The sequence below is a fragment of the Heloderma suspectum genome, chromosome 7 (assembly GCF_057233095.1).
Source record: "Heloderma suspectum isolate Gila_16-S chromosome 7, 16-S_ref, whole genome shotgun sequence".
Taxonomy (NCBI): domain Eukaryota; kingdom Metazoa; phylum Chordata; class Lepidosauria; order Squamata; family Helodermatidae; genus Heloderma; species Heloderma suspectum.
In genome coordinates this window covers 101,708,934-101,726,034 of record NC_139464.1, presented here as the reverse complement: position 1 = coordinate 101,726,034, position 17,101 = coordinate 101,708,934, and the positions used below count along the sequence as shown (strand labels likewise).

Below are 17,101 nucleotides of genomic sequence, written 5' to 3'. Positions count from 1 at the left end.
AATGCTTTTGTAACATCAGAAATCCTGTCAAAACATTTTAAAGCTAATTAAAAAGAGCAAACAAGAATGCTGAATCTCCGGACTCGGTTTCAAAAAAGACAGCCTGGATCTTTTGATCTGTGGAAATATTTCCACAGGCAAAAAGCACCAGATGCAGAGGGGTGGGGGCAGAATGTACAAGGTTTTGGAAGATGAGCCTGCACTGCACTCTCTTTGAATAAGTCAGCTTATGCTGAATTCTGAAGACTGCAGCGGACAAACACATAGAACAGAGACATCTCTGTAATCAGTAGCTCAGACAGAAGGGATGATTAATTTTATAGGCAGTGCTATATCCAGTCAATAGTGTAGTAAGTCAGAACTGACTTTTAAAAACCTGTGTACAACTGACTAGCAAATATCGTGGTAGAATAATGTTAACCCTGAAAAGATTTACAGCACTTTTACTCTGGTTTACAATGAAACATTTGCCAACTGTTTTTCCTATTAGGTCAAAACCAAAGCATGAACTAGAACTATTACAGTCTAAAAAGCGAAGTACTCCATTATGAAATAAATTTAAGGGCTTTGCCCACAGTTAACAATAAGTCTTCTTTCACTAAAACTAGTAAATTAAACATCTGTATGCCTAAACTGGTGGTTTTGGCGTATAAGATGTTAATAACTTGGGTTCTAAGTATCTGAGGGCCACGCTACATGTTACACTCAAATGAATGTTTTGCAACCGCAACAGCTGCTTCTTGAAGGGAAAAGCAGATTCATGAGGGGCAATTTGGAGCAGAAAACCAGCAGGGAAGAGGGTGTACTGAATGCTTTTTCTGCTCACTATTTTTTAGTTGCAATTCCTCATGCTAAAAGCTTTCCCTCACCCATGTATCTTTAAGCTGCAAGGGGTACATAGTATGGGGGAGACATACAGTGAAGAATGATTCACCACCTCTCTCTGCTCCAAATCACCTCTCATAAAACTGTTTGTCTCTCATAAAACTACAAAAATGAGCCATCAGGGCGTGTGTGTGTGTGTATGTGTGTATGTGTGTGTGTATATATATATATATATATATATATAGAGAGAGAGAGAGAGAGAGAGAGTATGCTTTGTAGTCATTTGTGTGAACATCACAGTAAAGGCACACAGACAAGTATTCTCACTGGCAGTCCTGTCACTGTGGAATTTCCTTCACGTTGCCTAAATATTCTGCCTAAACATTTTGCAAAAGCATCAAGAATGTGTCAGAAATAGAGCTAAATTAATATACCTTAGCCTAGCTTTATTGCTATGTTGTAATGAGAAGGTGAATTTAGCAGCCTTCAGAAACAAAGGCAAAGACTCCTAGAGGCACTGTGCGTGACCAGCCTATCAAACATATAGGAAGTGAAAAGAAAATGGTGCACAAAAAGTGTTTCAACTTGCAGCAAGTGGGTGAAAGTTTGTTACTGACCAGCCCAGTGACTGGAAATGTAACTTGATGTCATACACTGCACAAGAATAATTAATCCTTCCATTGTTGTGGAGGAAACTTTGCAACATAGCAACAACACACAATTCTGTTGAATGTAGTTTGCTGTGCAATTGACAAAATTAATATCTCTGTCTTGAAGACTCCACAGCATTACTTTTTCTCACATGACCACAAAAAGAGACAGGGTAAAGCTTTCAAGTCACTCTGATGCTTGAATAAAAGACCCCTATCACAAAACCACAGGCAAATTCACATGACCACTAAATGGGTGTGTTTTCCTTCCTTGATTCCGGCACAATCTACAACTCTACATACTTCTGCTCAATCCATATTGAAGAGGTTTATACCAGCATGTAAAATTACCATTCATGTTTACAACAAACAATTCATATCCACAATTCCCACCTGACGCTTTGCCCTTGCCCTCTACCCACCTGCTGTGTGGCATGTAGAGCTTTAGTTTTGCCCCTCAAGTGGAGGATAGTGGGGTAGGGGAATTGTGTAAGAACAGGTGTAGTGGCTGCATAATGCCTGTGACAAACAAGCCTACGTGGGACCCTCTATTCTAGGGCAAAGCCACCTCTAACAGCAAATGTAGAGGAATGCCTCTTCTTACTGGAGCATTCCTACTGCTATAGCACCACTTGTGGAAGATCAACCCTCACCACTGGGCAATCCCTCCCTTCATTTCTGCTGCCACCATAAATCTACACCCCCCCATACACCTTCTTCCTAAGGTAGCTGGTCATTAGGCGTGAAACAAACAGATCAGAGGTACAAGGAAAGCAAACAAGATAGCATTTTATTAAAAAGAAATAAAACAAGAAAGCTTCCTATTTAAGATTACTATTGCTTTACAAATAATGTTTATATACTGTTACATTAAAAACTGGGCTTCTAAATTGTTACCATTACAACCAATCAGGTGTTACAAACCCCAGTTCCTAACCCTAACCAAACTTAAGCCAATTCCCCTATCAAGCTCCACCCCAGTTAACTCACAGGCCTAGCAAAGAGAGCTTGGAAAGCAGTCTTCTCTCTGGTAGGGTTTGACTTCCACCTGGAACCTTTAAGGCTGTTCACCAGGCTTCCCCTTAAGCCCCCAGTCTGGTCCAGCAGTTGCTCTGTCTTCAGAGCAACACCAGCTGCTGTCACTCAGGATTCAGCACTTTCCTCTGAACACTGCTCCAGGAGTCTTCTTCCCTTCACTTGCAGACCTTCTTCAGCTTCTGCCTTCACATACTCTCAGACCGGCTTCCCAGTCTTGTTGCTGTTCTTCTTCCCAGCTGACATCTTCCTCAGGCTCCCAGCCGCTCACAAAGACACCTCCTGATAACTCTCCCTCAGGCAAAAACTCTCTCAGATGCCTCTCAACAGCTCCTTATATTAGCTCCAGTCAGAACCCTCCAGCCAATCAGCTTTGGCGTGGCCAACATTCCTTTACACCAGTTTAAACTGAGGACCAATGGGCATCTTTAGAATGTTCAGTAATTCTTTAATCTGATGGTACTAATGTCAATCCTACCTTCCCATATATAAAGGCAGAAATCTAGCTTTATATTCTCCTCTCAAGGGCAGGAGTAGTTGCCACTCCATCAGCACACTATATTTACAATGTATCCCTCCTCAGTCATAAGCCCCAGGTCAAGGGCACGCATTGGTCTGCTTTACTGTTAACTCCCTCAGTCACTGAAACAGAACTTAACAGTTAAACTTTTGCCTCAGTTTCACCTCAGATTCTTCTCACAGCTTTGTAGCTTTTAAAGGGATAGGCATGATCTGTGTCAGCCTTCTCCAACCTGATGCCCTCCAGATGTTTTAGACTGAAATTTCAATTAGCCTCAGCCAGCATAAATTGTCAGGGATGATGAGAGTTCTAGTCCAAAACATCTGGAGAACACCAGATTAGTGAAGGTTCATCTAGGTTGTCAGCTGTTAACTCTAACTTTTGATCAGACAAGCTGATTTCAGCACTGGATTCTGGTTTACAAGGTATGTGAACATAGAGCAGCAAAGGAACGGACAGTATTTCAATGGAACATATCTAGTACAAGTCAGCGAAATACATCCCTTGTTGTTTCCTACCTAAAAGACAGAGAAGGAACTTGAGGAACTTTATATGCTCTAAGACAATTTCCCCTCCTTCCTTAGTGCAAGCATTGTAGGTAGGTTGTGCATGTTGGCTTGGTAAAATGAAATAACGTCGTTCCAGATCTGATCTAAGCTGACAAATATTATGTCTCCTTATCAATCACCTCCTTACATCACAGGAAGTGCATTCTGGTCCAGGTAATTATAATTAGTGGGTACTCTCATTTCAGAAATAGCTCATAAAAGCTCTGTGTACCTTACTGTTTGAAACAGAAGACTCCTGAAGACAGAGAAACTTTCATCATGTATAAATTACATCCAAACAAATGAAGAGCTTCAAAGTATTGAGGGGATGGAAACAAGGGAGAAAAGAAGCCTCTTTATTAGGATGTAATTGCCTTCTGGAAGAAATCAAGGTGCTTGAGGATAGAGGTACTGTATATCTGTTATAATCTAAGCATTAAGCTCAGGATACCTTAGCAAAGAGATGAAAGGTTTTGTGCCATTTTCTTGTAATTTTTTTTCTAAGCATGTTTCTTAATATGGCAAAGTGAAATTTTAGAGTTTCCAATGCCTATGAGCGTTACTGCTCCAACAAGAATAGCCCAGTCTTTTTAGGTCTACCATAAAAATTTAAAAAATACAGCATATGAAGGTTCCAACAAGCATAATGGCTACAAATTTCATACATTCCTCAACTTTCAACCTATTCTCAACACAGATGAATACCTATACTACATTAATGCCTGCATGCTCCAGGGCCAGACTTTCTCAAATGCAGCCACCATTTGGGGGGACTTTTTGTGTAGCCACCAAGACCCCAGTCATTTCATTCTATTGACTGGTATATGGGGAATGACTGGGCTGTGGCCATGCCTCTGGCCACTATGCACATTCTGCAGCCTCGCTTACAGCCATAGCACAAAGACAAGTTTGAGAGCCACCACTCCAGGGGGGCTTGTCTAGGAGGAGAGGTAAGGTATAGCAGCCAAAGCTATCCTGAGTTGGCTGGTGAGGAAGGACGAGGCAGAGCTACCGCCTTAACCCCAGCCTTGCTGGATTGCACTGGCCTGTACAGAAAGTGCGGGATGACTTACCTTTTCGTGGGAAGGGAGGGGACTTGAGATGCTGTAGGATACTCCTCTGCCCTGCCCTGCCCTCCTAACACCCCCCCCCTTTCGCCATCTCTGACTTCTCTTACAACTGGATCTCCTCCTTCATGCTCATAGTTCTCTGTACGGGCATGGAGGACGCTGTGTAGGGTCCATAGGATTGCTCTTTTATTTATTTTAAAATGTATACCCCATTTTTCTTTATAAAATAAAGAATAAATGCAGTCTATCTGCCATAAGTCACTACATTTTACAAGCGAATGTCTCTGCATCACAGTGTATAACAGGGGTGTAGAACTTCCTGCACTGAGCAGGGGGTTGGACTTGATGGTCTTATAGGCCCCTTCCAACCCTACTATTTTATGAGACTATGAACTTCAGGCACAGGGGCCAAATCTGTCCCAGCTGTGGTCCCGCTGTGGCCCTCTGGGGTTCCCCAGAAGGCCACACCCCTTCCCCTGCCTCTTTCCTCTGACCACCAATTGTTTGGTGGTTTTCCAGCTTTTGTGCAGTTTTCCCCCAGTCTAAAAGGTCAAAATGCCTCTCTGAAGGCTTAGCTACTGGGCAGTAAGAGCCACCCTTTTGCCTTTGGCTCCACCAAAGGCTCTGGAACGCAGCCCCTGAGAACGTATCTGAAACGGAATTTGGCCCTTGGGCTGAAATAGGTTCAACACGCCTGATTTATGTTTACTACTGAAAATACCAGTGCACATAAAACTGGCTCTAAAACTGCATGATTTAAAATAATTGCCCTGATCCGGCAAGCCCAGGGTGCACACAGGGACTTCCCTGTAGTCTTTAATGTTGAGCAAGTGTTCTAGAAGGTTCTATTTGGCAATGCCAGAAGCCCTGTTCAGTTAACCAAATTTGGGATTAATCAGCATGTGGAGCATGATAATCTCACCCTTGACCTCAACACATTTAATCAGCTTTTCTGTACAGAATTTGTGTACTTTCTTCAGTCTGGGCTGCTCAACTGCATATATCATAAATTCAGCTATCTTAGTTGTATGGCAGAAAAGTAACCACTAGACCAAGTCTTAATGTCAACCATATATTGTCCCAATTTACTGCACCGGCATCTTTTGTCCATGTACCTAATTTTACATTGGCAATAGCCCAGCTAACCAAGATCCTTTAGCCTGAGATGCCAGGAACTGAACACAAGAACGTCTGCATACATGGCATGTTCTCTGAGATACGGCTCTTCCCGTGAGTCTATATATTTATAGTTAAGTTTTTATTTGGTCTTATATTTAAGTTTATTTTAGCCCTTTAGGAAGGCAAAAGACTGGCCTTTCTTAATTTTATAATACAATATTTGTTACACAAAGATAAGAACCTACCGGTGTAGTCTTCATAACATTCACAAGTGTAGCCTCCCTCTCGGCTTCGACAAAGGCCATTGTTTCCACAAGGGTTGGAGTAGCAAAGGTCTATCTCCGTCTCACAGTAGTCACCTGTAAACCCAGGGGGACACCGACACCTCAGCCCATTGATAGGGTGTATGGGTCGGAACAGGACGGTGTTTGAACTGATAAATGGAGCAGAGCTGTCAAACTTAAGTACAGACACACACTTCATGTAGTTTTCACAAGGTTCCCGCAGACAAATATTGTCATCAAAAGGCAGTACTCGTTGGGTAGATATCAAAGTGAGGAGTGTCCTGTTGAGATATATCTGCTCCTGAAGGTCTTCAGAAGGGAAGAACTTATTTCGAATGCCACCAGGAAGCAAGGCAGAGAATGTCACATTCAGAATATTGGAGCTAACATCTGTGTCGTTTTGAATGTTGAAGACAAAAATGCCCTCTTTGGTTGTTGACAGCACTGTAGCCACACCTTCTACGAAGAGAGCAAGCAGTGGGGAGAGAAACTTCTCTTGAGACATGTTTTCCAGTCGTACTGTGATACTGTTGGTCAGCATGTCATCAGTGATGATCGTCACCCGTAAGGTGCAAAGCGCTGTAACGCTGTGAATGCCATCTAAGGGGCGGAAAAAGAGAAGAATCAGAGACTTTTCCAGAAACATTCTCCCAAATACTTTCACACACTTTGAGCAGACATCCTCCAACATGGAAGTGCTGAAACATGTCATGTACATGTGCAGTAAATAGAGTGTCAACCAACTTCTCAATTAGCCACTGGCTGTACCACACAGGATACAAACCCTCAGATGTCCTTTGGACGGGGAATGATGTTGTTTCCATTTCCTTTCCAGGCATGCTGCACAAAAGCAGAAATGGCTGGCGCTACATAGGAGCAGCTATTTCTTTTTCCATACAACATCCCTGGGAAGGAAATGGAAAGATTATTTTCCCAGAGACATCTGAGGCTTGAATTTGTGTGTGGCAGGAGCAGCTGGCAATGCTCAGCTAGCAGCTTGGGACCTAGGCCTTTGGGGAAGGTGCAGGAAGGGGAGGGCTGGGGGCAACAGTGGACTGTGGGCTTTCAGCTGCTTGCTTTTTTGAGGAGGAAGAGGAGGGACTCCATGCCCACCAGCTATCTCATTATCACTGTCTCATATTAAGAACCCCATCCTGAAGTGGAGACCCCATGATGGAGCCACCACCAGAAGAGAATTATGTACCCTATTTATTTTTACTAGAATATAAAGGGGGTTAATGATGTGGTGACGAATGAGGGTGATTGAAGGGAAAGTGGTTTTGGAGCAGAATCCGAAGTTGGGAAATTAAATTGTAGGTAGATTAATTGAAGAACTGATTTGGATGATCTGAGATGGGGAGAAAATTAACTGAAGAATCTGATCTGGATAGGAAATTGGCTTGCCTTCTCCGAAATTTAAATTCTATCAATTATTTCTAAAGTTGCATCTATAAATACAAATTAGCATGTGGAGATTTGTGTCCTCTTTTTGGTGGTGCAAATCCTTTTTTGGTGATGCATAAGCAGCCACCTCTGCCACCCACTTAAAGAAGTATTTGGTTATGGTTACATTGAAGCTTAAATATCACATATTAACTGTGGCACATATTGGCAGGAATAAATAAGCTCTATCAGAAGTCTCCACATGCTTATTGTCTTCTCTTTTGCATTAATTCTGCCAAAATTCCAGTTCTGCTGATTTTCTCTTACTCTGTGTTGGCTTTCAAATGTCATGAAATGTGACTCTGAGCAACAAAGTGTGCTAACACACAAGAACAGGCGTGTTGCAGTGCACGCAAATAAAGATTACTTCCCAATGAGCAATTCTAAATTTTCCCTAGGTGGAGGGCTGATTCTCCAGAAAGTGTACCAGGCCCAGAAAATCCTGATGGCATCTCTGCTGACAGCTCTAAGATGGGTAGGATCAAGGAAGTTCTTTAGATAGGAACAACAGATATTTCAGATGAGTAGCGGTACCTTACAACACAGGGCATGGAGCTGTCACTTTCTACCATGCAACACCCAAATTATCTGCTCTAACAGGAGGCTGAAACACAAGGAACTAAAACTAGACTCAGCCAGGAGAGATTCCAGGAGCTTTAGATAAGACATACACAAAAATACAACCTGGCTTCCATTCCACAGACTAAAAAGAGTTACAATAAACATCACCAATTCCAATCCTAGAATGCTCAGAAATCCAGATCTAAAAAGTCTGCATGTACTCTAGAGTCTCAAAACCCAGCAAATAAGTGAAACTATCAATTTAAGCATCATCTTGATTTTGGAGATCAATCTTGTTGGCCTGGCTCACATGTAATGTAACCCATGGTTTATTTAAACCGTGGTTTGTTGCCCTACCCAGGGTTTGTCTGGAGCACAATCAAACAAACCATGGTTTGTTTTCTCAGTCCTTCCTCCTTCACCCTCTCTCTCCCTGTATTCCAAATACCTTTACAGTGCTGCAGTACTGGCATGTAAAGAGGCTGGTAGTTTTTTTTACTGCTCTTGCCCACTGGCTCAGTACTCTGGCGAAACAACCCATGAACAACCCACAATTCTGGGTTCACATGTAATGACAACCCATGGTTTAAACAATCCACAGTTCATAGCCCAAGAACAAACCATGAGTTCTCTTCATGGGTTGTTCATGGTTAATAACCCACAATTAACCCATAGTTCTGAGTTTGCATATAACAACAACCCACGATTCAACAAGCCATTGTTAATTACACCATGGTTTGTCATTCATGTGAACCAGGTCATTATCTAGCAGTTCAACCATCATGTGGCTTTTCTAGAAAATATCTAGAAACATTTCCAGTGCCCCAAATAGACTGGGATCTAATTAGTATATTTGGGTGTTGTATAGGAGCCCTAATAAATCATAGACTGTTTTATTCTTATTTTATTAATTTGCTGTCGTTTGCTGCCTTGAGTGATATTTTATAGTGGAAAGATGGAATATAAGTTATTCTAAAAAGTAAAATAAATAAGTAAGCATGCTTTTGATCACTGCAAACCCATTACTCATTACTCTAAAGCCTCTATATTTGGAGTAGGCAAAAATGTAATACATGGAGTCTACTACTAAAGATACTGATTAAAGATTCCACAGATTAGTCAACTGATTGACCCACCACAATGTGTCAACTGTACATTGTTCATATAAAAATACAAGTCCTCAGAAACGATATGAACATTACCTACTAGTCTGGATAAAAAAATGCATCTGCTTCCCTTTAAGTGCAGTTAAAGTGGATATATTCTTATAGTATACTATAATATACCAGCAAACATTTAAACACTTTTAAAGCGGAATCCCTTCAAATAGGGAGGGCTGCAGATCTGAATAAATATATAAAAATACCAGCATTAAACATTATGAGTCGATAGTGATCAACTTGCTTAGAAGTTCCTGGAACTGGTTTGTCGGTTAATCAGTAGTGTATTTTGCATTGTTTAACATCAATCATTCTGAAACCTGATTATCAAGCAGATGCATAGTTGGAATACTTAAAAGTATTTAGTAGCTGCTGTACACTGCCATGAACAGGGGCATCTAAGAGTTATTGGGTTGCCTTCTCTCTTGCACTCAACTAGACTGAACACTGCCAACCCTGCCCACAATTTTATTTAGAAAGTAACTGTCTCATTACAATTAGCATTGTATTTATCTAAATGCCAAAGGAGATTAGTGACTTTTTTTAAGAGAAAAAAGGATATACATGTCAAGTCCTTCTCCTGAAGAGCTTGCTAGTGCAAGAAACTTCCTATCTGCCCCCCCCCCATATTTTCCTCATGTCACATTCAACTACATTACACTGATGTGTTAGAGCACACAATATTTAAGTTAATCTTGCACGACACACTAGCCCATTTTGGATGACAAGCTATGCACTGTGGGCTGTTCTGCGAGAAACCAACAGTGCATGGTTTGTGCACCCAACAGACGATCGGGCTTCCCCCTTCCTTCCCCCTCTTTCTGCCTTGGTCCTCCACCCAGTATCCCATGGTCCTGCATGGCAGAACCTTTCTTGTCTGCCCATCTTGACCCCCTCCCCACTCCAATCCCTACCACATTTCAGTCACTAGCTTTTCTTTTTCTTTAATTTTTTGTTTGTTGGTCTTTTGCAGTAGCGCTATAGCAGGTTAGTACTATAGCACCATGAAGAATTTTTTTTTTAAGGGTGGGAAAGCAGCTGACAAGAGCGAGGATGAAACTGACCAAGACATTAACACAATGGGAAAAGTAGTGAAAACATGTACAAGCTGTAGGGAATCAACCAGGAGCAAGATGTCCCTGGCAGCAGGCAGTTCCTCCATTGGAATAGCACTATAGCACCATGCAGATTTTATTTTTTTTAGGGGAAAAGTGCTTCACATTACTGACTTCACAAGTGAATGCCCAGGATTTAAAGGGTGGAACTAACCCTGGGGGATCTTCTCCTTGCAGTCCACACCTCACATAGTCAGCATTCCTTCTTTTTCATAGAAAAGTGAAAAAGCGATCCCACTTTTCCCTGCTGATCGGTTGGTATTTATATCAATCCTGCTGATTTCTTAGCTTTAATTCTTCCGATCTCTATTTTTTCAGGCCCTCTTTCACCTGTTTATTCTATCCACATTAAAAACCAAAGATACAATGCACTATCTTTAAAGTGATGCAACAATAAAACCCCTGGTAATAACAATTCCAATTCAGAAGAGTTAGGAAGCAATGGGATTTTCCCATTGATGTGGGATGTGGGATTGCATTTAAAAGGCACAGTCCGCACATGATTTAAGTAAATAGTTTTTTATAAATGTGGATTATGCTCATGAGCAGAGGCTGTGAAGTTTACAAAATGAAAATACAGGATACCTCTGTTTACAGTTAACGAACTCAAGAGAGAGTGAACCGAAACACTGAAGAAGAAAAGCTTAAACTATTCATGCTTACTTTGCAATAACTGGCATTTAGATACGTGGCTCAAGTTGGTCCCTGGTTCACACTTCCTATGCAAAAAGGGGCTTGTATGATTTTGCTATTTGTGACATAATGTATTATTACAGCTCCTCTCACATGAATACAACAAAGTAAAGGTACTAAACAAAGAGCTTTTTTTTTTTTCCCCTTACAGAAAGTATAATTATATACATCACATGGTACATATACCAAGAACACCAAAATACTATCTACTGTGGGAGAAACCACTGGAGTCCAGAAACTGTCATAATCAATATCAACTGTCAGAATATACAAGACCGATTTCCCAGCAGTCCCAACATCTATTCTGACACAGTTAATAAATCACCATAAAAGGCACAGCGTCAGACACCATACAGCTTTGTCATCCAGAAGAGAGCACAAAAGGAAATCGGACATGAATGCAAACAGCTATGGTTGTATTGATATACAAGATATACAGTAAATCCATTTAAGAAAACCATGTTTAATCCTACCACAAAGATTGTGGCTTTTTTAGCTCAACAAGAAACTGCAAAATGAAAAAAGAGGTGGAAAGGATTTTATTTTAAATGGGTACGCTTTTCCAGGAGGAAAATGTTAATTAAAAAATAGGAAGGCACCCTTAATAGTGCTTATGAAAGAACAAGATGCCTTATTCTGAGGACCTCAGCTAGAATGACAATGCAATGAGCTAATACAACCCAATCCTAACACTTGTTGCAGCAACAATCTTGCTTACAAGGTGGTCATCGGCCCCTCTGTGAGCAATGATTTTGCAAAGGCATTGCAGTGACTCTATGACAGTGCTGCAAAAATTGAACACTGACACAAATGACTATGATTAAAGACTGTATGACAAGTTTTAACAAATCCATTTAAAAAATAATAAGAACAACAACTGTAAATTGAATCTGAACTAAAGGAGAAGATAATATTTATGTTTCCTAATAAACAACCTTTTCATCCCTAGGGCTGCAATCCTATGTACATTTACCTGACGGTAAGTGTCACTGATCTCAATAAGAGTTCACCATGCTGAGTAGACAGGCATAGGCTTGCACTGTAAAATCATAAAACATCTATACCACTGAGATATGAAATGGCTGTAATCTCAGGGCAATCAGATGCACAAACCATTTCAATGGCAGTACATGAATTTAAACGTAATTCCCCTGTGGATAGACATTCAAAGGAACCCGTATACTGAATGAAGGAATGGTATGAATTCCACTGAAATGTTCTCAAATTCCACTGAAATGAATGAAGACTGCATGGAAATATAGCCTATATTAATTTCAACTGGACATGAACAGGATAGCACAGAAGAACTTCCAAAACATATTTCTGAGTCTACAGATAGGAAAAAAGGAGCATTCCTAAAAAGCAAAACAAAACAACCAATACAAGAATGCAATTAGAAAATATTATCAAAGAAAGACTGACGTCAAGCGGTCTCAATTATCTTATTCCAACCGTCTGTTCCCCTTAAGTAAGTCATGGGAGGCAGTTGCATTTTAACACTCTTAACAAGCACTCACCATGAATCTTTCATTGACATCTTTTAAAAAGATGAGTCATCTTTATCTTTGGTGATTATGGCCAGAGATCTATAAAGCCCTCATAAAAGGGAGGTCAATGTTTTGGATTTCCTGGAGCTCCCACTTACAAGGTATCACCTTTGTGGAAAACTGAATAGTGTAACTAAATTAAGAATATTACCTCAGTTAAGAAAGACAATCTGGAAAAGGAACTATATTTCCGATGCTGTAAAGGAAGGGCAGGAGTCAATTCCTTTGGCAAAGACAGAAAAAACCAACTAAAATCACTGTCCTTTTACACCTCCTGAATGGGACACAACTATTTTATTTTTGCATCATCACATTTAACTAAAATAGTTAAAACCTGTTCACCAATGGGACACAGAACGTGTTCTCTGGACAACCCAATCAGTCAGGAGAACTAGTTGGATTCAGGACTGAAAATCCGCATGCATACAAAATTGCATGCTGGCTCCTCAGAATGTTGACTCCCACACTCCTCTGGCTCTTCATATAGCTGGTATCTGAAAAAGTAATGTTGGCTGCTGAAATTAGAAGCTGTGTTTTAAAATTGGACTCTGGTAACTAAAGCATGTTATTTTTTTTTCTTGACCTGGTTGGATTAATTCCCAAATTACTAAACATATGCTTCATTCTACAGTCATTTCTTGTACAATTCACCCTGGTCCCTTGTTCTCTAAAGCCTAGTTTACGGAGGTTAATCTGTTTGGTTATGGAGAGAAACCAGAGAAATAGTTTACCTTCAAGTCCTTTCTATACATTATGCCTCGAGCTTACACATTCCATAATCCTACCACTCATTCTCCTGCATGCTTCAATTTCTTCTCTGGCTTCTCCTGCACAAACCATAGTTTGCTGTTATAGCCAAACTGGGAAAACTGGTTTCCACAAAGCACTGCTTGCCCATTAGAAACCCTTTTCAAACTGTGAGTTCTGATTCTGGTTTAGAGGCAAACTATAGTTTGTGCAAACCATCATTTGCCCAGTTCAGATATAACGGCAAGCTATGGCTTGCAGAAATCAGGAAGCTAGGCAGAGAACTGGAGATCATGAAAGGAGGAAGCATGAAGTCCATTCATGATGGCCAAGCTTATGGTTTAGCTGTTATCTCTACGATTTTAGAAATGGGAGTGAGTTGCCACAGTACTTCTGACTGAAAGCGACCTTTTGTGCTCATTTCTAAAGCTATTTACAGTGCTTGGAACATAATCCCACCAATTTCAAAAGATTGTTCTTTTAGCTGAGGGAACTCAATACATCTGGCAGCCAACATGACTACTGCATATACAGTACATCAACGCTGCAACAGTGGTTCTTGCAACAAATGCATAAAATGTGGGCAACATACATGTGCATATATCAAAAGCTTTGCATATACATCTTGGGAGTCCTAACTGGGCCATGCAGATAAGCCTTTAAAAAACATTTTCTTCTCTTCAGTAAGGCAGTGGCTTTCAAACTTTATTCCTCCAGGGAATGCTTTCCACACATATGTGCCAGTCTAGATATCCTTGAAGCCCAGTCATGGAACTCCTGCTTACTACAAAGGATTCTGGAATATATAGGGTATGGCACAAAACCAGTTCCCACAGAATGCTGATCACAGGGCTACTGGGCTTCATTACTGCCTTGCACATAACACAATGGAATGTATTCAAACCCCTCATGGTTCCACACTGCAGGACAAAACTGTAACATTGGCAAGCTATCTTCCAGGGAAGATTTTGGTTGTATCCAATGGTTTTGTTTTGCCAGCGGAAGGAAACTGCTGGAGGAACAGATTTCCCCTTCCTGCTGCAGCCCCCTGTGTGCCCCCCCAGTCTGCTCTGGAGAGTTGGAGGGCCCTTGGGAGCAGCTCTGGGGCATGCACGGGGGCTGCATAGAAGAGAAAGCCCTATCACACAAGTGTAACTGTCACTGATCAAGTGGACTTCTGTTCATGCAAGTTTGTATCCAACCCTTTATCGCCCATTGCTTATCTTTTTATTAATGATAAGCTTGTGATGAACCCCAGGATTTGCCAGAACAGTTTGGAAACTACTACTTTAGGCAGTTTTCCCCCACAGAAACAGTTTGTTTCACCTGAGCTAATGAAAGCACATGCTAAAATAAAAACCAACTTTTGAAGACACTGTCCTGCTTATAAGCACTACGATCCTCCCTCTGCCAATATGTGAAGTATACATTATCACAGTAGAAGTATTAAGTGCCATTAATTAGATACAAGAATATGTAATGAGCATAATCTTTTAAGTACAGTGGAGAGAAAAGGTTTGTGGCCCCTAATGCTAATTATGGAAATTCCATAGTTTTACCATGATAGCCTTTCTGAGTCAAAGCCAGTCCTTTTCTAAATATCCACTAGGGTTTATATTAACCAGTTCCGAGTCTTGTGAAATAAAATGATGTATAAATTAGACAAACAATGAGTACTTAAGAGTCAGGGTATGTGCAAAAGTAAATGAACTCCTAGATGCATCAGCTCAGTTAAAGGGAATAATTAGAATCAGGTGTTTTAAGTAATTAGGTAGATCTTCAGGGGGTGAGTTTGGGAGGCCTCACCCTATAAAAGTTTTACTCTTTCTGAGTTTGGTCTTTACCATTTGGTTGCATGGAAACACTTCATGCCATGATCAAAAGACATAGCTTAGGACCTCAGAAAAGCAGTTATTGCTTCTCGTCAGTCTAGAAAGGGGTAAAAAACAATTTCTAAGAATTTGGGCTCCACCAATCCACTGTCAGACAGATAGTATGCACATGGAGAAGGTTCAAGACCACAGTCACTCTACCCAGGAGAGGTCATCCTACCAAAATCTTTCTAAGAACAAACTGGTGCATCATCCAGGGTGTCAAAATGAACCCCAGAGTAACATCTAAGGATCTGCAGGCCACTCTCACTTTGGCTAATCTGAGTGTTCATGACTCAACCATCAGAAAAAGACTGAACAAGAATGGTGTTCATGAGAGGCTAGCCAGGACGAAACCACTGCTCTCTAAAAAGAACATTGCTGCCCATCTGAAGTTTGCTAAAGGTCACACAGGTGATTCCCAAGACTTCTGGAACAATGTTCTCTGGACAGACGAGTCGAAGGTAGAACTTTTTGACCTCGACGAAAAACGTTACGTTTGGCGAAAGACAAACACTGAGTTTGAACAGAAGAACCCCATCCCAACCGTCAAGCATGGGAATGTGATGGTTTGGGCCTGCTTTGCTGCCTCAGGACCTGGGTAGCTTGCCATCATTGACACAACCATGAATTCTGCAGTGTATCAGAAGATTCTAGAGGAGAATGTCAGGCCATCCATCTGTGAGCTGAAGCTGAACAGAAAATGGGTCATGCAACAAGACAATTATCCTAAACATACATGCAGACCTATAAAAGAATGTCTGCAGAAGAAGAAATTCTGTGTTTTAGAATGGCCTAGTCAAAGTCCGGACCAAAACCCGCCAAAATGTTGCAGCAGGACCTGAAGCGAGCTGTTCATGTAAGGCAGCCTTCAAATGTCACTGAGTTGAAGCAGTTCTGTAAGGAGGAATGAGCCAAAATTCCTCAAAACCGATTTGAGAGACTGACCAACAGTTACAGGAAATGCTTACTTGAAGTCATTGCTGCTCAAGGGGGTGCCACCAGGTCCTGAATCTAAAGGTTCAGTTACTTTTTCAAATATGTATATTGAATGTTGAATCAGTTGTTGATAAATGTTGAAAAAGCATCATGTTTGTGAGTCATTCATTTAATCAGATTATCTATTGTTCTTTATCTAGAATTATGGGGTTAGATTAAGATCTAATAACATTTTAGGTTTGAAATATGTGACAATCCTAAGGGGTTCACAAATTTTTTCTTGCCCCACAAAAAAAACACCTTCACTACCACCACCAAATAACACCGTTCAGAAAAACAGATGATTTAAGTCAACCCTTAGCCTAATCTACCTCGTAGGTTTGTTGTGATGATAAAATGGAGAGGTGGAGGACCATGAAAGCTGTCTTAGGTTCCTTGCGAGAGGAAAAAAGGTGGGAAATAATAATAATAATAATAATAATAATAATAATACGACATATCCTATCTTTCCTCCCAGGTGTTCAAGAGGGTAGGCACACCCTGGGTTTGTAGGCAGCCTCCCACCCCAGCACTGACAAAAACTAGTTGTATAAGGCTTCAGCAAGGTTTCTGCATCATGTGTCTTGATATCTTTCTTTGATGGATGAGATCTGATCCGTGTTTGGGCACAGTATAATCTGCATATATGGTTATTTCTGTTAGGGACTGAAGGAGTAGAGGATGCTGCCTGCATGTAAAGGACTAAAAAACTTCTTGGTACTCCTAGCTTCGCAATACTATCATTCGATTAACTATGTACAGATGCATTACTGTGTACTTTGTCAGCTATGCATTGCGATACGTTCTTTTAATAGGATAAGTTTGAAATAGTTCTAATGTTCATGATGGACTCATAAACAAGTAACTTAGAGCTACTCCAAATAAGGAAGAACAGAGGTTAAATAAAGATGAAATAATGACATAACGCTAACTGA

General features: G+C 40.8%; 1 protein-coding gene across 2 annotated transcripts in view; it reads right to left on the bottom strand.

Annotated features, from left to right (window-relative positions):
- The window catches only part of CELSR1 (cadherin EGF LAG seven-pass G-type receptor 1), a 241,644-nt gene that overhangs the window by 116,153 nt on the left and 108,390 nt on the right, over positions 1–17,101 (bottom strand). For both annotated transcript variants that reach the window (XM_084810982.1, XM_084810983.1), the window contains exon 2: positions 6,013–6,651. In XM_084810982.1, coding sequence (XP_084667108.1) covers positions 6,013–6,651 — 639 coding nt within the window. The remainder of the gene's footprint in view (positions 1–6,012; positions 6,652–17,101) is intronic.